This window comes from Heptranchias perlo, chromosome 25, assembly GCF_035084215.1.
Source record: "Heptranchias perlo isolate sHepPer1 chromosome 25, sHepPer1.hap1, whole genome shotgun sequence".
In the NCBI taxonomy this organism is placed as follows: domain Eukaryota; kingdom Metazoa; phylum Chordata; class Chondrichthyes; order Hexanchiformes; family Hexanchidae; genus Heptranchias; species Heptranchias perlo.
The window spans coordinates 40,393,102-40,413,598 of NC_090349.1; the positions used below are offsets into that span (position 1 = coordinate 40,393,102).

Here is a 20,497-nt window from a genome sequence, read left to right on the forward strand (position 1 = left end):
AAGCACATGTGTTACAGATGTAGAATGTTACAGTAAATGCAGCTACTTCAAGTAGTTTACTTCTGCCAACTAACTTCAGGGTGACTTAAAGGAGGCCATATGAATATTTTTTTTGCGGGGCGCACTCCAAAGCAAAGTCAGTGTATCCACTGATTGTAAATGTACTGAGTCACTTTTAAACTGCTTTACATACAAAGTTAATGAAAAACGTTTGATGAACTGTAGCCTTGAAACCGGTGATAAGCAATTAACCCTGTAACCGAATTAGAACATCATCGTATGGTTACACTTCTTTCAAGAACTTTTTTTTTTGGTCAATAGTCTCCCCATCTCTCCTGTCCTCCAGTTGTTTGCCCAAGTGGCCAAGGCAGTGAGTACTGATGGGCTGCTCAACTGCAGGGGGCATCACAACGGAACTCAATCCTGTCCTCACTCGACATTCCAATGCAGAACTTTCCAGTAGGAGTGATTGAACCTGATCAGGAACAGGAACCTTGCCTGAATTTCGCCACCCTAGATTAGAAGTCCTGAGGCCAACTGTTCCTATGCCACTCAGCCAAGTCGCAATGCTTAAGCATGTGCAAGTACAAGATGCGAGCCAGTGCACCTAACACGCCAACTTGAAGTGATTGATTGGAAAGGTCTTATCCAGTGACAGTGTTACATGTCCTGAACTGTTTGATTTAGGCTTGTTTGCTTTCCATGGTTCAATACACAGTGGCATCAGGGCAGACCTTTAAGTGCAGAGTTTTTTGGAAAAACATACAGCCTGAAGATTTCAACAGTACAAGACTGCTCTTCTACATAGTGCCTGCAGGTAAGCCCATTTTAATTAAGACCAATTTATTTCAGATTACAAATATTAAAAAAATCAATAGCCCTGATAATTGAACCTGCGAACATTATTGGAGTCAAACAGTTATTAAAATTGAAAAATATTTGAATTTCACAGCAAGGATTAAGTTAGAAAAGTGCTCTTTTGTGCACAATTGGGATCTCAAATCCTTTCGTATATTTGGTAAGTAGAATCAGATTCACTTTTTAAAATAGAGTATGCAAAGTATTAGAACAATAAGATTTTAAAAAGAAATCAACACAATTTCCATTTTACTTAGGGAGGAGGCTCGTGTGGAGCATAAACACCGGCATAGACCAGTTGGGCCGAATGGCCTGTTTCTGTGCTGTAAATTCGATGGAATTCTATGTAATTTTTGTCCTCGGGAGTTGTTGGCTGTTAATCCTCTAATAAAACCAAACTACATCGAGTTACATCGAAACTACAGCACAGAAACGGGCCATTTGGCCCAACTGGTCTATGCCAGTGTTTATGCTCCACACGAGCTTCCTCCCTCCCTACTTCATCTCACCCTATCAGCATATCCTTCTATTCCTTTCTCCCTCATGTGTTTATCTAGCTTCCCCTTAAATTCCTCTATGCTATTTGCCTCAACTACTCCTTGTAGTGGCACGTTCCACTCTTTGGGTATATAGGGGTTTCTCATGAATTCCCTACGCCCATGCAGTGGATTAAAAAAAAATCCAGCAAAGGTTCAACTCTCAAATAAACAAGAAAAAAAATTTGAAACTGCTTTGATAAATTTCTTCATCTTTCACTATGCACGCACCAGCCGGGTAACATGTTCCACTGCACTGCCACCCTGTAACTAGATCAAGCTGTGTTTAACTTGGCTGTGCATTTATGGTCACAGAGTAATTGCAGAGGATATGCTTGCTTGGAGGACGAACAGACGTTAGGAGAATTAAAGTTGCCAACATGACTTTTGCCTCTAAAATAGCAACTACTAGAAAACCCTCAGTTCTTCCCTTTGAAAGTTGCAAGATCAGAAGAGACCAGAACAAAAAGACTAACCTTTCCATTGTCCTTTTTAATATTTTAATTGCTTTTTTTAAGTATGCCACTTGATTATTGGTAGGTTCCTTATTTGTTCAGTTTCAATTGTTTTACAAATATATTTGAGGCAATTAGGTGCAAATGTGATGCAAATTTTGCATGTGCAATGCTTTCACATGCAAGATGCAAGACTATTGTGTGTATAGCTATGGACATACAATGAAAGCAAAAGACAGGAAGAAAGGAGAGAAAGAGAGAAAAACACCAAACTTGCATTTATACAGTGTCTTTCACATCCTCGGGAATCCCCAAAGCACTTCAGAGGCAACCAATTACCTTTGGAGTGTAGTCACTTGTTTTGTAAGCAACCAATTATGCACAGCAAGAAAATAAATGACCAGGTGGCATTGGTTTAGGGATGAATGTTGGCTAGGACACCAGAGGAATCCCCTGCTTTTTTTTTGAAAATAGTGACATGGGATCTTTTACATCCACCTGAACCGGCAGTTTAATGTCTCATCTGAAAGATGGCAATGAAGTACTCAGAGTACCGCACTAAAGTATCATCCTAGATTATGTACTCAACTCACTGGAATGGGGTTTGAACCCATAACCTTCTGACTCAAGAGGTGAGAGTGCTACCACTGTGCTAATATAGCACTAGATCGTGGTGTGATGGGGAATGTGACAGTCAACTGTGACAGGCAAGTGATAAATTGTTATGGGCATCTTACTAGAGTGTCACCTACTGGTGTCACAGGGAAACATAAAAAGCGTGGACAACTTAACGTTGGAATCTTCACAGTAAATGTTTACATAGCAGTTTTCAATTGACTGCGTGGCCCATGTACCAATTTTAAAATAATACAAGTTAATCTCTCTGATGCATACGGAGAGTCAAAAGCTAGTGTAATCTGCAGGTGAAGCAGGGTTGGAAGGCGGAAGATAAAAATCAACCAGGACGCACAGACATAATTCAATCCCCATTTTAAAAGCATACATTCTGTTCTTACGTTTATGTAATACTTAGATTTTACATTATTATTTAGTTAAATAGCAAAATTCATAACAAATTGGGAAGCAGAGAAGTAAAGTTGGTTGGAGAAAAGGAGTTTCTCTGCAGTACAGACTGAAGAGCTGGGAGATGCCAAGCACTACCATTATTGGTAAGACAGAATTAAAACATGACCAAGTTTATATAGGTAGTTTCCATTATAAACGCAGACATGGGAATTCATAATGGGAAACGGTGACACAAAAGTGAGACAAATGTTACAGAAAGTAAGGTTTTGTGAACAGGAAATGCACGCAGACATAAAATTATTATATATTTTTTGCCGGTTGGAATTATCACTGCACTTTAGCACAACACTAAACTAAATTGTGATTTTATGACTGCATTTTTAAAAAAAACTTATTTTTCTCTTTATCCATTACAATGTTTATAACCAGATAATTAAGTGTGATAAAAATTACATAATTATAGATACGTCATTCATAGCTGTTTGAGAGAATAAACATTTTTATACCCTTAGAATTATAAACCTTTTTCACAATTCAAAAAAAGTCAGATGGACAGCATCAGAATACTGTACTACTGTATGGTATAACTTCCAAAATCAACCAATTTCCTCAAGAAGTTTTGGTATATTTTACACTACAGATAAATCAGTGTGGGCGAAGTATACTTAAGACAATCTATACTTACAGTATCAGGTGAAGCACTTAAGTGCAGTATAAAATATATTGGCGTACCAACCTATAGATTATTGTTTGCAGCCATTCTCGTTATTCAACTGAATGTTTAATTTTTTTTATTTGGCACCAACAGAAGCAAAGCCTGTAAAATGAGATTCCTACTCCTCATACTGAGTGTCTACCTAATTCCAGTGCCTATGTTTTGTGGAGTTAAGCCTTTAGATGAACACTTCAACCCAAAGGCGACAGGCGAACCATTAAGGCCTCGAACCAATTTGGACAGTGAAGATCCCGACATTGAAAGTATGCAAATACAATTCCATAAAGATAATACCTTAACGCAAGATCTCCTTCCAGAAGGAGAGGAGGAGGACGACTACCTGGATTTTGATAGACTGTTGGCAGAGGAGGATGATGACTACATTGATGAAATTGACGAGATAGAAAGCGCACCAGAAATCGACACGGAACTTGAACCTGCAGATCCCGCGGCCAAAAGAGCCAAACTACTTCAGCTATTCCACGGCAAAACCAGGATTCAACGCTTGAACACCGTCAACGCAAACTTTGCTTTTGGTCTTTATAGAAGCATCAGGAACGCTGTTGATCATTCTGATAACATACTGCTAGCTCCTGTCGGCATTTCAATCACCCTGGGCATGGTTTCTTTAGGCGCAAAACATGAAACCCATCAGCAGCTATTCCATGCACTTGGTTTTGCGGATTTTGTAAACGCAAGTGTAAAATACGACATAATGACCGTTCATAATCTCTTCCGCAGGCTTACCCACCGCCTCTTTCGCCATAACTTTGGTTACACTCTCCAGGCTGTTAATGGCCTGTTTGTACGGCAGGACACACAGATTCTAGGCAACTTCACACGAAATATGAAAACCTATTACTTTGTTGAGCCTCAGTCAGCCAATTTTTCCGACCCTATTTTGATCAGTAAAATAAACCAACGCATTTTGAAGCTCACCAAAGGACTGATTAAGGAAGCCTTAAAAACGATAGATCCACAGACTCTAATCATGATTCTGAACTGCTTGTACTTGAAAGGTAAATTCATTTAGTTATAAATTCAGCTAGCACATGGCTTCTCAATTCAAAGTGAAACTGTATCTTCACCTCATTGTACTTGGTGGTACAGTAGACTCCATTCATCATAATGCCAAAAATACTAACCCAACTTTTCATTCATATCTGCACAGTAATCTAATCATAATTTTTCTTAGTTAAATTCCAGTTTTTAAAGATACAAATATGCACAAGTACCACTGCGCTCACAATAAACCCATCCAAATCCTAATTTTACTTTGATAAAAATAATTCCCCGATCTGCATCAGGGAATATGCCCAATGATAATTTCTTGGTTTCCATATTGAGCCTCTCACTGATGCACCTTTGGCACACATCAGCACAGAAATAACAAATCTGAATATGATTTAAAATACCAGGAAATGCTTAAACTATTTTTTTCATATTAAACAGATCGGGAAAAGGAATATTTTATGTTGAAAGTACTCTTCCTCTCCTTTAAGTGGGGCTGACTGGAGCCAGTGTAGCCCATTGGCTAAGACCAATCCAACGCACAGCATTTCACTGCACTCCCAACTATCCAACCGCCCATTAACCAATAAAACAAACAAATCAACTGTCCTAAAGCAAAGGACAGATATTCCCAGTGCTTTGGTAGTTTGATTTCCCCAGTGAAATGAGCAGCCATGATCTACTGGAGTGGCAGAACAAGCTGGAGGGGCTGAATGGCCTACTCTTGTATTCCTAAGTCAGCCAATTGTTCAGGATTTCAAAAGGGGCAATAAAAGAGCTCTGAAACTGAGATGTTGCATGCAGTAGGTGGCACAATGCCATGAACTCTCTAAAAAGGAACAAAACTTTAAACTCGTAAAGTATGCTATTCCTGATTATCATGGTTCAATTATTAAGCATTTAATTGCCCATAAAAGCTAATCATATCACTCAGGCATTTTTATTAACATTACTTGTAGAGGAAACAGATTTAAGCTTTAAACTATATAATATTCAATTTTACATAGCTAACTTCTCTACAAACAATATGGAAATTGCAATGGTATTCTAAAATCTGAAACGCTGAGCTCAAACGTAAAGATGCTGCTAATGTAACATTCCTTCCAGGAAGTTGTCAGCTTTTTTCCTTTGTATTTTCCCCGGTCAAACAGGGACTTGGGAAACTAAATTTCCCACTGAAAAGACATACAAAGGTTCGTTCTGGCTGAACGAAAAGGAGACGGTGAAAGTGCCAATGATGCAAACAAAAGGAAACTTCCTGGCAGCTGCAGATCACGAGCTTGAATGCGACATTCTCCAGCTGCCGTACGTGGGGAACATCAGTATGCTGATCGTGGTGCCCCGGAAATTCTCTGGCATGAGGACCGTTGAAAAACAGCTGACGTCTGAGGTGGTGGTGAAGTGGTTAAACAGTATGACTAACAGGTACATTTTGTACGCTCAAACACGTACTGTTTACACTTTAGAGTCCCAAGAGAGATGAACTTCAGTAAAATAGAAAAAAAGTTGAGCACAGGCACACAAGACTGGGTAAAGTGCAATAGATTTAACAGTGATCGACAGCACACTCACTTCTACAAAGACCCCCTTTTATTAAGTGTATCTGCGCCCAATACAAATTAGGCTTGTAAAATTTATAGAAATTGTAATAAATTAGATCCAGTTCCATTACTTTCAGTAGAGAATTAATTAGGGTTAGGGTTACAGTTAGAATGATGAGGTCCTACATCACAAGCTAAATAGTCTGAGAGGCACTATACGAGGGGTGCCAAAACTATGGCCCGTGAGTCCTGGCAACATGCGCCACGAAGCCCATGCATCCTGTGGATTTTGCACCTACATTTCTTACTCGTTGGTTTGTCCTGTTTGAATTTTATGGATTTGGAAAGGGCTGTTCTTAACGTTGTTTCCTAATTTTGGGAAATTTCAGGCAGAGCTTACTTTGGCAGAGCAGGACTTTTTGACCAAGGGAGCTAGTTAGAACATTTTATAACATTGTCACTTTAAATTGGTTAAGACAGGAGAAGGGCAGCGGAATTGCTTTTCATCAAGGAAATTAGGTTGTGCAGAATGCTGCTGAAGGCAGTTAATCCAATATTGTCACTAAAAGACAAAATCTAAGGAATGGCAGGGCATCACGTGCATTCCATTCACTGCAGTACGTATGGTCATAGTTGACGAAACACTGAACACCCAAAACTAGTGTTGCAAGACTATCAACGAAGGGAATAGGGCGATAGGGCATATAACTAGGACAATGCAAAACTAGAAATACAACAGTCACCTTACATAAGGCCCCATCTAGAATACTGTGTCCGATTTTGGTCCTCTCACATAGCATGGGATATCAAGGCCCCCGGAGAAGGTCCAAAGGAGGCTAGCAAAATAACAGCTAGTCTTAGAGCTCTTAACCATCAGGAAAGGCTAAGGGAACGGAGGCTGTTTCACTGGAGAAACGTAGACTTCAAGGTGATATGATTGAGATTTTTTAAAAAGGATGAAGGGAATAGATTCTGTTCAAGTGGATATATTATTTGAGCTAGATAAGGATGAATAGATTAGGGGCATCAGTATAAAATATGAAAACAGAGTTAAGTTAGATGCTAAGAAATAGTTCCAAGAGAGTCAATGACCTCAGAAACAGATTACCAAATGTACTATAAGTATGGTTTCACTAAAGTTCTTCAAAAGGAAGAGATGGATGAGTTCCGAAAGAGTCGCAGGCAGCTCAAGTTATAGAAGTTAGGTAAGGGGTCTCTATAAGTATTGATATCAATTATTGCGGTCTCCTGGAGCTTGCTTGATTGCCTGCAGGAGTTAGAAGAATTTCCCCGAGTCTCTTCCTAAACCGGTCTAAAGCATTTTTTTTTGCTTCTCCCAGGAGCATGTGTGACATGAGGACTTGATGGTACATGTCGACTGTGCCATGTCTGAATGGAGTAGTTGATCTTTGCCGGTCTTTCTTTTAGAGAGAGAGGGAATGTGAACATTTAATAAGACAGTTTTGTGACCAGACCCGAATAAGATTTTTTTTTAAAAAGGGCGAGAGGAGCTGCAAGGCACACTCTCACAGGGGTCAGCTGGGCCTCATTAGTAGCACTCTTGCCTTGGAGTCAGAAAGTTGTGGGTTCAAACCCAACTTGAGCACATAATCCAAGCCGACACTCCAGTGCAACACTGAGGGAGTACTTTACTGTCTGAGGTGTCATCTTTCAGATGAGACGTTAAATCGAGGTCCTGTCTGCCCTCTCAGGTAGATGTAAAAGATCCTATGGTCTCGATTCCTAAGAATAACAGGGGAGTTCTCCCCAGTGTCCTGGTCAACATTTATCCCTCAACCAACATTATCTGGTCATTATCTCATTGCTGTTTGTGGGACCTTGCTGTGCGCAAATTGGCTGCCACGTTGCCTACATTACAACAGTGATTACACTTCATTGACTGTAAAGCGCTTTAGGATGTCCTGAGGTTGTGAAAGGCACTACGTAAATGCAAGTCTTTCTTTCTTCTTTCTATAATTTGTCACTCACTGGCAATTTCATTCAAAGAAGCTACAAGATGGCTGGTGTGGGAAATAGGAAAAAAATGCCACTCAGGGCTGGGCTTATGGCATTTGTTGGGGCAGAGGAGAGGAGCTTTATTCTGCATCTGTTGTTGTACCTGACCTGGGAGTGCTTAATGCTGACACTGCGTGCTTGGAATAGGATTCGTTCCACCCCCAGCATTATTATCCCTCACCTTGATGAGCAGAGAATAAAATGACAGCTAATACGAAAAGACTATAATCTCTAGAAATCACCTATACAAATATTGAATCAGATTTTTGTTTCTTTCTAAGGTGCCTTTTCAAATAACATTTAAGTAATCAAAATGCCATAAAAATCATAAGAAAGGAAAGACAGACAGACACACTCTGAAACTTGCTATAAAAACTGTGAACTGTGTTTCAATTTCGTTTAAAATCACTTTCAAACATAAATATTTTTCTTTTTTTTTTAAGAACAAGAAAAGTTATGCTCCCCAGATTCAATCTGGTGAAACACTATGACCTGGTACCATACTTGAAGACTTTGGGATTGACATTATCTTTCGGAGGAGAAGCAGACTTTACTGGAATATCAACTCAGGAGAATCTGGGCATTAACCTGGTAATATTTCCCCTTGTGCACATGGACCACAAACACAAATGTACGGACTTAATAAAATGGCCACAGATGGCAGTAGCCTATAAGTCTTGCAGGAGTGCTGGGGTAATCAGATCGGAGCACTCATCAGATTAGGCTAGTCACACTCATCCGGGGAGGCAGTTTCATCAAGGAGGTGTTTTCCTCTCACATACCGGGCTAGAAAGCAATCATGTTAGGGCCTGCGAGTGGATGTAAACCAGCTCCCTTGGGGCAGGGATGGGCCTTGTGGATGAAGGAAAAGATTTGCTTTTGTGGCGTTTGCAGTTTCAATACAACTTGTGTTTCTAGGTGAAAGGCAGGTAAGTTTTAAATAGATGAAGAGATTTACAAATTTAAGAAAGCTCTTGGCTCGAAAGTCAACAACTCAACCCCACAGCCTTAAAACCCACAATTGGAAAGATTGAAGTACTTCTGTCCAGGTTTTAAATACAAGTTTGTTCTGATTAGAGTTGAGATAACTGATCACCCCATCCACAGTAATTAACATGATCATTTATGTTTCAATTCTTTCAGTTCAAACACCAAGGATCAATAACAGTGAATGAAGAAGGAACTACAGCAGCATCTGTGACAACAGTTGGGTTTATGCCCCTTTCCTCACAGAATGAATTTGCTGTCAAGAGACCCTTCTTATTTCTCATATATGAGCACCGTACGGAATGTCTGCTGTACATAGGTCGGGTGACAAACCCGCAGAACAACTAACGGCCGACGAAAGAAAATGGTAAAACTGCCAATAAATGGGCAAAGTTTTTCAAAAAAATGATTTTAAAATAAAATCTTATAAACACAAATGTATAAGAATGCAACAACTGTAAGCAAATGAGCATTGCTGCATGGAAGGGGCTATGAAACCAAATTTTTAAAGAACATATTCTTATCCTTCAACTTTTTTCTCCAGAGGTTATATTTTCATCCGATCCATTCAACTACTACACCCAAGGGTGTCGGCTTGACCCAGTTACTTGAACTATCGCCTATACCTAACTTTTTAGGTTTAATCCCAACACTCGGGTTTCACTGTATAACGTAGACCGACAATACTTTGTAGAACGGAGGGAACACTGGGTTATTGGAGGTTCCGTCCTTTGACTAGGACAATTCTTCTGGTGGTTTGGGTGGATGTAAAAGATCCCATGGCACTACTTGAAGAGCAGAGTGTTCTCCCGGTATCCTGCCCAATCAACATGGATCAAAAACAGATTAACATGTCAATCACTGCATTGCTGCTTGCAAATTGGGTGCTAGATTGGCCTACATAAATGATGCCTGAATCCGATGTCAGGGCCCAAACCAACACCAGGAAAAGCAGACTGAGATTCTCTGGAGGAGGGAGTCTCACTCTGTTTCACTTTGGAGCCAGTTTAGGCTTTAACACCGGATTTATACTATACGTGTTTAGCATCAGTGCAAAGCTCAAACTGCTTTGCACAGAAGCTAAACTTGAAATGTAAATGTACCCATGGACCTGTGAAAGGTGCTATGTAAAAGTCCTTTTAATGCTGAAAGCCTTCCTCACTAAACAGGATTATAAATTCACAAGCACGATTAGAAACTGTTTGCTCACCATCTTGTGCTATGGCTACACCAGGTCAATGACTGGCAAAAGTTACAAAACAAAACGGTAACTCTTGCTCTTTACTTGTTTTGCAAGATTAAACATTGACTTTCTACCTAAAATCTAACCATCAACTCTGCAAATACCAAAACAGCTCAGGCAGAATTACAAAATGGAGAAGCATTACTGCAACAGCTCCAGCAGAAAGCATTCTTCTTAAAATAAGAAAAACACTCTCCAGCTATTTGCAACATCCATTGCTTTTGGTGCTCCTTCTGATTGCAAATAGCAGACCACATTGAATGACACAGGTTTTCTGTGTTGCGCTTATTGCTGGTAGTGTTTCTTGATCGGTTCACGTTGCATACACCAGTATTGATGCTGAGACAGTGCTCCAACAAGACATCTCAAACCCAGCCTCCGAAGATCATTTCCTTTTTCAACAGCACTTCTATTATCCCAATTACCACAATACTTAGGAAATACTGCTTTCTTGTGCAAATTTCTGCTGGCCTTTGTTTTTCAATGACTCAAATCTAGTACAATAGGGAAGTTTCAAGAGGTGTTTAATTATGTGACATTTTAATGTATTCTAATTTTTGTAATAATTAAAATTAAATATACTTTTCATATATAGATACAACCAAAACCTAGCCCCATTTATTGGTATGTAGTTTCTATCAAAATATGACTATACATAAAATGCATGGTTTTGGTTGAAAACTTTCAAAAGGTACTTACCACAGCAATGACTGGAATAAGAACCCCCAAATTGCCTGCACTGCTTGAAGCCTGAAACAAAGGAGTTTCAATCAGTACTGACGTATTGTTCAAGAATACATCTTTTCTCTTAACATGTTATCGGCAATATCTAATTTCAGCTTCAGTCTGAAATAAACTTATCCTAACAATGTTACCGTAAACATATTCCCTGGGATGTGCTGAAGCTCCGTTAAAGTCTCAGAAAAATTGTTGAAACCTCAAAAAAATGAGTCTCTATAACAGTAACTATGAAAGTACCCATGTGTTTGTAACATACTTTTCACTACATATTTCTCACCAATTTTACAAACATACCAACCAAAGAAAATAATGCTTTCAACGATGACTAATTTAGCCAACCTGTGGGATATATAATGGTTAGCCATTTTAAAAAGCTAATAAAAGTGACGAGATGGTCAATTCGAAAGGCAGCTTTGGTTTCAAGCTCATTTTAAGCTGCTCGTTGGTAATAAATGTTAACTTTGCAGAGATATATTTAATGGAAGTTTAAATAAGGCAGGCTGAAACACGTGGTGACCGGCAGTCACTAAATGCAGTAAACAACTGCTCCGATTGCATTGTTTTTTTTGAGGTGGTGAATCAAGTTTAGGCGCTCGCACCCTGCAGAGAAAAGGTTAAAGCTGGGCCATCTGTAGTTATCGCATGGTATTATAGCTTTGGACGCAACACAAAGAAGGCTATCACAGTATTTCCTGGTGTCTAGTCAGAATGTCTGGCACTTAGTCCCTACATGATTTCATCCCATGAAAGGCAATTCTGAAGTCAGTTTAAATGTCAAAAAGAATGCTGGAGATACTGAGCTAAGCACTCCTGTGAAGTAACGTCTTCAGATTCACAAATCTCAAGGATTTCAGGATGCCTCAAGATGGAATCTTGACATCTACCTGTTATGTTCAATTATTACTGACCCTTACTTGTATAACTATCAAAATATTCCACAATTCATCTATTTTGTGGTACAGTGCCCACTGTTATATCGGGTGCGTTGGTGCCAACATGATTTACCCGCTATATGGAGGTGGATGGTAAGACCTTAATAGGTTGCTTCGTATTGTATCAAAAGCACAATACTGCAGATGCTGGAAATCTGAAATAAAAACAGAAAATGCTGGAGAAGCTCAGCAAGTGAGGCAGCATCTGTGGAGAAAGAAACAGAGTTAACGTTTCAGGTCAAAGACCTTTTGTCAGAACTGGAAGATGTTAAGAGTTTAAGTTTTTGAGCAAGTACAGAGCAGGGAAAGATGGGGGGTGGGGGTGGGAGGGGAGGAAAGAACAAAAGGGAAGGTCTGTGATAGGGTGCAGGGCACGAGGAACAGCACCTCATCTTTCGTTTAGGCGCTTTACAACGTTCCGGACTCAACACTGATTTCAATAACTTCAGATCGTAACCATTGCTCCCATTTTTTCTGTCAGCTAGTGCGGGTAATGGTTCTGCTGAGTTAAAATTACCACAAATGGACTCCGACCCATAAAGTCCTGGGGATTTCTGAGCAGATATATTTAATGGAGGTTTAAATAAGGCTGGCTGAAACACGTGGTGACCAGCAGTCACTAAATGCAGTAAACAACTGCTCCAATTGCATTGTTTTTTTGAGGTGGTGAATCAAGTTTAGGCTGGACCCGCCTCTGAGTTTCAAAAATAGGGATGTCTCTAACTGGAGCTTTATCATCAGTACAGGGAGTTCACAGTAATGAAAGCTAAAACGGCAGCATTGGTTGTCTAATTCCATGACCCCCCTGCGCTGACTCTAAAGACAATAATAGGCAAAGGGACCTCAAAATATCTCAAGAGCAAGTTGCTTTACTTGTGCATTTGATTTAACTTTATTACAGACGCTTGTTTAGATGCCTAGCCGGTCTACAGGGCTAGCTTTTACTACTGCAAAGAAACACCCACATTCTAATTTGTACTGCATATTGCAGGCATTTTCCTGGAAGCTTCCTTGAAAAAATCTGCACACAAGGTGGAGATACCAGAGTACTGATCACGAATGGTTACAGAAAAGATTTTTCTGCAACTGGCATAAATGAGGAAGCCAAAATTAAATGCAAAACACAATTTTAAAATAAACTGTTTGGAATTTGAATTCATTCTTCTGGAACGTACTGGGCATCGGACAGGAAGATGGAGTAACTAATCCTGAACTAATGTGAAGTGTTCCATTTACAAGTAAAAGCGTGTATCACGACATAGGTAAGATGGGTATAGAGGGATATGGGCCAAGTGCAGGCAACTGGGACTAGCTTAGTGGTATAAACTGGGCGACATGGACATGTTGGGCCGAAGGGCCTGTTTCCATGTTGTAAACTTCTATGATTCTATAGGGAAGGTAATGGGCAGGGAAAGTGCGTTGCACGAGTGAGGCACAGTACCCGGACCACTGAAAGAATGATTCAGAGTTGGGAAAAGACTGTGTGTGAGGCTAAAGCACAGATGATGGGAGTCCGTGCAGGAAGGCCTTAGTGGAAGTGTGACAATTGCAGCAGAGGGGAAATAACACAGACATATTAGTGAGGTGTCAGCTTTGGCTCAGTGGTAACACCTCACCTCTGAGTCAGAAGGTCATGAGTTCAAGCTCCACTCCTAGACTTGAGGACATAATCCAGGCTGACACTTCAGTGCTGAACTGCCGTCTTTTGCATGAGATGTTAAACCAAGGCCCCATTTGCCCTCTCAGGTGACATTATTCAAAGATGAGTTCTCCCGGTGTCCTGGCCAATATTTACCTCTCAAGCAACATCACTAACTACATATTATCTGGTCATGTATCAAACTGCTGCTTGTGGGAGCTTGTTGTGCACAAATTGGCTCCTGCATTTCCCTCTATTGCAACAGTAACTACACGTCAAAAAGTACTTAATTGGCTGTAAAGCACTTTAGGACGTCCCTTGGTCATGAAAGTCGCTATATAAATGCAAGTTCTTCCTTTCCTTATGGCCAATGTGACTGACACTCACTGCATTCAAATAATTCTTGAGCTCACAAAGAAAGATCAACCTTGTATTTATAAAGTGCTTCATCATTTCTCACAGGGTGTTCTGAAGTGCTTCACAATGAATTGCTTTAAAGTGCAGTTAATGTTGGTATGCAGGTGAATGCCAAAAATGGACAAATACAATAATTGAGAGAAATGCTTGGATTCCTTGCTGGTAGAAACAGTGCAAATAGCAATCAATGCAAGCTGTAGGAAGATCAGTTTATTTTTAAAGATTCATTTGCATGTATCTAGGAAGGACAAAGTCATGATCCAGATGTTTAGGGAGCAACAGTCAGTCAAGTTAGGCAGGCATTGCTGTAGTTCTCTGATTGGAAGGGTATGTGGATGTTGAAATCTTATGTCGAAGCAAAATGGTAAGATTCCATGTTCATGATCAGCTGGACTGTGGCATCAGATAATTTACTAGCTGCATTACACTTAGCACAGAAGAAAAAAAACTATTTTGTGGATTTATGTTTCAAAAACAAAGCAGCTTTATCTGGGGCAAAAAAGTACAAGAAAATAGTTTAAAGTCCATTAGTTACTTGTTTGGATTACTTTTACTGAGGTGTGGGAAGTGGATGATTCCCTTTATTAAAAATACATGTATACAATATGCTCTTCTGTTGCCATAATTTCTAGGCCTTAGACCTAACCCTTCAACTAGGAGGGAAAAGATTTTCAAATATCGAAGAGTTAAATCCAAAAACATTAACCTGTTTATTATCTTTACTATTTTAGATGCTAACTGTCCCACTATGAATTTCCAGCATTTTGTTTTTATTTTAGATTTCCAACATTGCGATTTTTCTTGTATCTTGGATTTCAAATTCTTACCACTTTCTGAGAAAAAACAAAGAAAAACATTTTTCTGTAAAATCAGATAAAAACATTTGCAAACTTAAAAAACCAACCCACCATGGATGAACTTAGTGCCATGATGCTAATTATTAACCTGGAATCTTAAACTTTGAACAAAATCAGTTATTTCATTCACTGTTTAGAGAGTGGGTCTGTTAACATTTATTTTTATCATGACAAAATCAACATGGTTTATCGTCAGTTTAGTACAGCAGACTTGTACTGTGTCACATTCCAACTGTACATTAATACAGTAAGTGATGCAAATTGACTCAAAGGCAGCCATTATTACCACCGCGTTACAGCAACAGGACCAAATTAGTAATATTCATTCTCCTCACAATGCCGAGCCTCTCGAGCATTTGTTACTCAACATGGAACATGATCCTGGGTTTGCAACAACAACTTGCATTTATATAGCGCCTTTAATGTGGTAAAACATCCCAAGACGCTTCTCGGGAGCATTATCAGAGAAAAATTGACACCGAGCCACATAAGGAGATATCAGGACAGGTGACCAAAAGCTTGGTCAGAGATAGGTTTTAAGGATCGACTTAAAGGAGGAGAGAGAGTTAGAGAGGCGGAGAGGTTTAGGGAGGGAATTCCAGAGCTTAGGGCCTAGGCAGCTAAAGGCACAGCCTCCAATGGTGGAGCGATTAAAATCGGGGATGTGCAAGAGGTCAGATTTGAAGCAGAGATCTCAGAGGATTGAAGGACTGGAGGAGGTTACAGAGATAGGGAGGGGGCGAGGCAATAGAGAGATTTGAAAACAAGGATGAGAATTTTAAAAATCGAGGTGTTGCCGGACCGGGAGCCAATGTAGGTCAGAGAGCACAGGGTTGATGGGTGAACGGGACTTGGTGTGAGCTCGGATATGGGCAGCAGAGTTTTGGATGAGCTCAAGTTTACGGAGGGTGGAAGGTGGGATGTGTATTCTCCATTCAAACAGCTTAATCAAATGTCAGTTTAGCTTAGTTGATTGCATTCTGAGTCGGTTGATTGCGGGTTCAAGCCCAGCCGTGGACTTGAGCACATAATCCAGGTTAACATTTTAGTCAGCACTGAGGGAGTACTGCATTGTCAAAGGTACCATCTTTCAGATGAGACGTTAAACTGAGAAATTATCTGATGCACGTGCCTACGTAAGAATCATTTCATTGCGAAGCAATTTGGTACGTTTCTGAGAACTGTGACAAGGATAAACGATAAACATGTCTTTTCTTTTAATTTGACTTTTGAGAAAAACCATCAACATTTTAGGAACAAAGTCTGACATCAACCAGTGGCAAGACACGTATCTTGTTGCTAACTAAGTAAATAGATTAATGATTCATCAGTTGCAATAATACTTCATATTATTAGTACTGGATATATAATCGCTGAGTCAGGTCAAGCAATTTAGAATTAATAGCAAAAATATTTTAATCAATCATTCAAATCATTGTTCTTGCATCCTGTTCTGTGAAATGGAGCCCAAAAGAGAACCAATAAAAGTTTGACAAGATGATTTCTACTTCTTAAGTTTTCAAATTTAGTAGGATGGTCATAGAAAGAATGAACTGAAACAGTTTTCAACTTCAAAAGCTACACCATAGCGTTCTCTAATCTTCGTAAGCTTTAAATTGTAATAAACACAGAAACTGGTTTTAGCGAAGGCAACAAATAAATAGAACTTCCAATTTTTGCATACCGATCAACTCATCTTGAATTATTGTGGTGTAAAGTTGTATAAGGAAAGTAGTGTACAGAGTCCTTAGAACTGGATACAGTTCTTGTAGGAGAAGGAGAGGGGAATGATGCTGCAGCCTGTTGCATTGGCAAGATTAAAAATTCCAGCTATCTAAAGAAGGAACTCAAGAGACCTCAAAAATGTTGTCTTGCCTAGGTATATAAACACCCACACACTGCCAAATCCAGACTTTACTGACTACATGAGACATCATAAAGTTTCCAACATTATCATAACTGTCAGGGATATTCCAAAGGCCAATCCAAGTGATCATTTTGATATCTCCTTTAAAAGCAAAGCACATGCCCTTTAACTTAGTTACAAAATGCTTTCTAACACAAACGTACAAATAACTGCCTTTAAAGATCGTGCGAGGATATCTTCCATAACTATTCTAAATGGAGCCATTTCTGTGGGAGGTGCAGCCTGCTGCTTACCTTTAAAGCGGGACCTTTTTCACTCGCTCTTTCACTGGCTCTTTTCCCTTCTAAACCCAGCTGTACAAAAAGCTCGAGCAAATTGACTAGAAGTTCATCCACTAGTTGCTCCCCCTGCAGGTTAGCCGCTATGTTGGCGAGGGCATTGATAACTGCCAGGGAACAGTGCCTAAAACAAACAAACAGTCAGGACAATTTACATGAAAACATCATATTCATTAGCCCAATTATATACACATTTTATAAAGTGTTTTTGAAAAATGTTGCTTCTCATAGCAAGTTATACACTGAAGTCAATGAATTACAGAAATCACAGGAGAGAAGGAGGCCATTCAGAATGTAGTGGGGCAAATGACCCTGTTCTATGGTGAAATCGCTACGTTTCTATTACAGAAACAGGTGCAATATATTAACATTACATGTACATTTCAACATGAAGCATAGATCGCAAATTGCCGATACTAACAGGTTTTGTTGCTCTGATTTAGAATTTATCCACCAATGAGGCAACAGCACCAAGAACAGTCTTTTCCAAATCTCTAAGCCCACAACATTCAAACAGAACAAACCAACAATTAAGAACTATTAAGTGAATATAGAACAAGTTGCCAGGGCTTCGGGGGCACAATTCACAGGACTCATGGCCCATGGGCTTAGTCACTGTTGAACAAAGTGGTAGGACCAGGGCTATTTTGACCTCTACCATCGAGAAGGACAAGAACACCAATGTTGTGGGAACTCCGTCGCCTTCAAGTCACATGTCGTCCTGGCTTGGACGTATATCGTTGTTCCTTCATCATCGCTGGGTCAATATCTTGGAATTCCCTACCAAACATCATTGTTGTAGCATCATCACCACAAGCAGTTCAAAGGGAAGGCCCACCACCACCTTCTCAGGGCAACTAGGGATGGGCAATAAATGTGGCCTTGCCAATGTCGCCCACGTCCCAAGAACAAATAACAAAAACATGGCTCTGCAATTTTCTAACACTGAGTTTCCAATCTCCAGCACACCATCGGGATAAAGTGCTGAGCAGAGGACAGTACTTCCCGGTAGTTTGCCAGGGGGAGGTGGTGGTCTTGGCTCAAGAATGTTTGGGGCAAAAAATACAGATGCAGGTCACCTGTCCACCATCTTTTGGCAGGGAATGGGGAAAGACACAAGGCCCTAAAGAGAGGAGAAAAACTGGCCAACAAATAGGCTGTTTGGATGCTTAGGTTAATTCAGCTTTTCCCAAGTTTTAGTCTAAGTGGCTAAAATTGAAGACTCTCAGATTTAACGGTGTATGCTATAACTTTCCATTGATTTTTTAAAAATCTCAACAGGACAAGCTGAATGAAATGGGAAAAAAAATACTTTTTGCACAATGTTTGCAGCAATATTTCACAAACCCTACCTGTAGCCATGATCTTTGTGATCTTTAGTTGCTGAGTAAACAACTGAACTGGCTTTCACACTGATTTGTTGAAAGAGGTTCCACACTTCTTGGTAAATATATTGCTGTAAAAATGCAACAAGAGTTTGTCAGCCTGTTGCTGTCTCCCAAAGTAAATACTTTATTTCAGTGTTCCTAAACTGAAATATTGCCCAGATATGGAACTCTAGGAACAGTACTGAAGTCAAGAATGTGAAAGATAAACATGTTGGCTCCCTTCCAACCAACTACATACAATTTACACTGCTCATGGACTCTCCCCAACTTATTCTCTTGGACAACGGTCAATAAGCACAAGTAAAACTAGGTTAAGGAACAAGGATTAAGCAACAAATAATCGATACATATGGAAACGAATCAGCATTGATCTCTTGACTGTATTGAAAACTGTAAACATACTGTTTGATGAAGAGGGCTGCAGATACTATCACCCAATATGTTAAGCACGGTGCAGATGAGAAGCCACCATCTCACCTGATGAAATCGTTAAACAACAAAAAGACGTTTTTTGGGAGATGAAGAAGTTGAATATTGGAAAAATTATAGGAAAATTAAATAAAACAAATCATTTTTTTAATTTGCTGTTAGAAATATTTGTGCAGCAGTACTTTTATAATTCATCCTTTAGTTATTGAGAACAAAAATTACTACTTCACATTCAGCTAGCAGACCAATCAGAATGTCGAAGACAGGACATCATTGCTAGCTTCAGCTGTTGGACGAATCAGATTGCAGAAAATGGGGCTTCAAAAATTTGTCCACAAAACATCAGTGACTCCACTTCAGGTAGTAATTAACTCCTTGTGAAGCTTTGGAACTTCAAGGATGTGAAAGGCACTGTATAAATCCAAGTTCTTTCTTTCAACTAATGGACCACTCAGATCACAAAACATTTTGTCTTCTGCAAAAAGTCCAATCAGATTGTAGGAAAGCAACAGATGGACAGACTCAATTTTTTGTAGATAGATTTTGGTTCTCTCCAAACATAGGCTACCATAATTTAGGGCAGTTCTATGTAACAACAGTCATAGGCTCACAGTGAGACTATTGGAATGCATTTTTCCTTATTATTTTGTAGAACAAACCAGTCAGAGAAAGCCATCTATTTTTTGAGGAGAGGATTTGACATTAGGATGGGGGGGGGGGGGGGCGGGAGGGGGCATTTCCAACTTCACCGCCTGGGCAGTACATTGGCAGAGCGGATTATCCACGTCTTAAAGAAACCGCCCCTTTTTTATTCCCATCGATCCGCTCTGATAACTTACCGCCCAGATGCTGACGTTGAAAATTACCCCCTAGGTCTCCACACCGCTGAATGTCAAGAGACTTCAACCTTCAACTAGTGCCTAGGCTAATTTTGAAAACCACCTCCACTGGTTGTTTGACTTCATTTGTTAATAACTATGCTACAGTACAAATTATTGTGACAAATCACTCCATTTCACTTACATTCCCAGTGATGACCATGCAGCCCAGCTGATCGATAATAAGAACATCTAGCTGGGATGGAGGCTGGCAGAACTTCTGCTGCAGGATTTGCAGAATTGGTTGCATCACCTTTGGAGTGTCCCTCAATGCCACAGCAATGTGGCCGAGGGAACGGATTGTGTGATCAGGAATCAGATGGGCATCCCTGAGGCAGAAAACACGAAATAAATCCAAGAAGAAACTGAACATGCTTCAACTTATTAATAGTGACTCAGTCATAATAAAATTCTAATGTTCAAATTCACTTAGTTAACTGAATGAAAAAAAAACATCGTACTCAAATTACCACTCACTTACAGCAAAAAATTCTACACAAATAAACTTTCGTAGTTAAGCCCCTAAGAAGTAGCAGGACATGCCTTGCACATCTACAGAAACCACAGCCTCTTGCCACAATGTAATATTTTTCTGCACTGATCCTCTTTAATTACACTTGTGT

General features: G+C 39.8%; 2 protein-coding genes across 3 annotated transcripts in view; one reads left to right on the top strand and one right to left on the bottom strand.

Annotated features, from left to right (window-relative positions):
• Positions 1 to 20,497, bottom strand: part of LOC137342254 (phosphatidylinositol 4-kinase alpha-like) — a 124,182-nt gene that overhangs the window by 66,372 nt on the left and 37,313 nt on the right. Inside the window, exons 16-19 of the mRNA XM_068006094.1 lie at positions 20,020 to 20,203; positions 18,532 to 18,635; positions 17,135 to 17,303; positions 11,088 to 11,138 (exon numbers count right to left, since the gene is read on the bottom strand). Coding sequence (XP_067862195.1) covers positions 11,088 to 11,138; positions 17,135 to 17,303; positions 18,532 to 18,635; positions 20,020 to 20,203 — 508 coding nt within the window. The remainder of the gene's footprint in view (positions 1 to 11,087; positions 11,139 to 17,134; positions 17,304 to 18,531; positions 18,636 to 20,019; positions 20,204 to 20,497) is intronic.
• On the top strand, positions 774 to 13,271 carry serpind1 (serpin peptidase inhibitor, clade D (heparin cofactor), member 1). Of its 2 annotated transcripts, XM_068006097.1 has the most exons (6): positions 774 to 817; positions 3,684 to 4,609; positions 5,753 to 6,026; positions 8,602 to 8,749; positions 9,302 to 9,512; positions 13,053 to 13,271. In XM_068006097.1, the coding sequence occupies exons 2-5, from the start codon at positions 3,700 to 3,702 to the stop codon at positions 9,491 to 9,493; spliced, it is 1,524 nt and encodes a 507-aa protein (XP_067862198.1). In that variant the 5' UTR covers positions 774 to 817; positions 3,684 to 3,699; the 3' UTR covers positions 9,494 to 9,512; positions 13,053 to 13,271. The 2 variants fall into 2 exon arrangements, with proteins under 2 accessions (XP_067862198.1, XP_067862196.1); XM_068006095.1 differs by lacking the exon at positions 13,053 to 13,271 and having other exon boundaries at positions 9,302 to 9,582.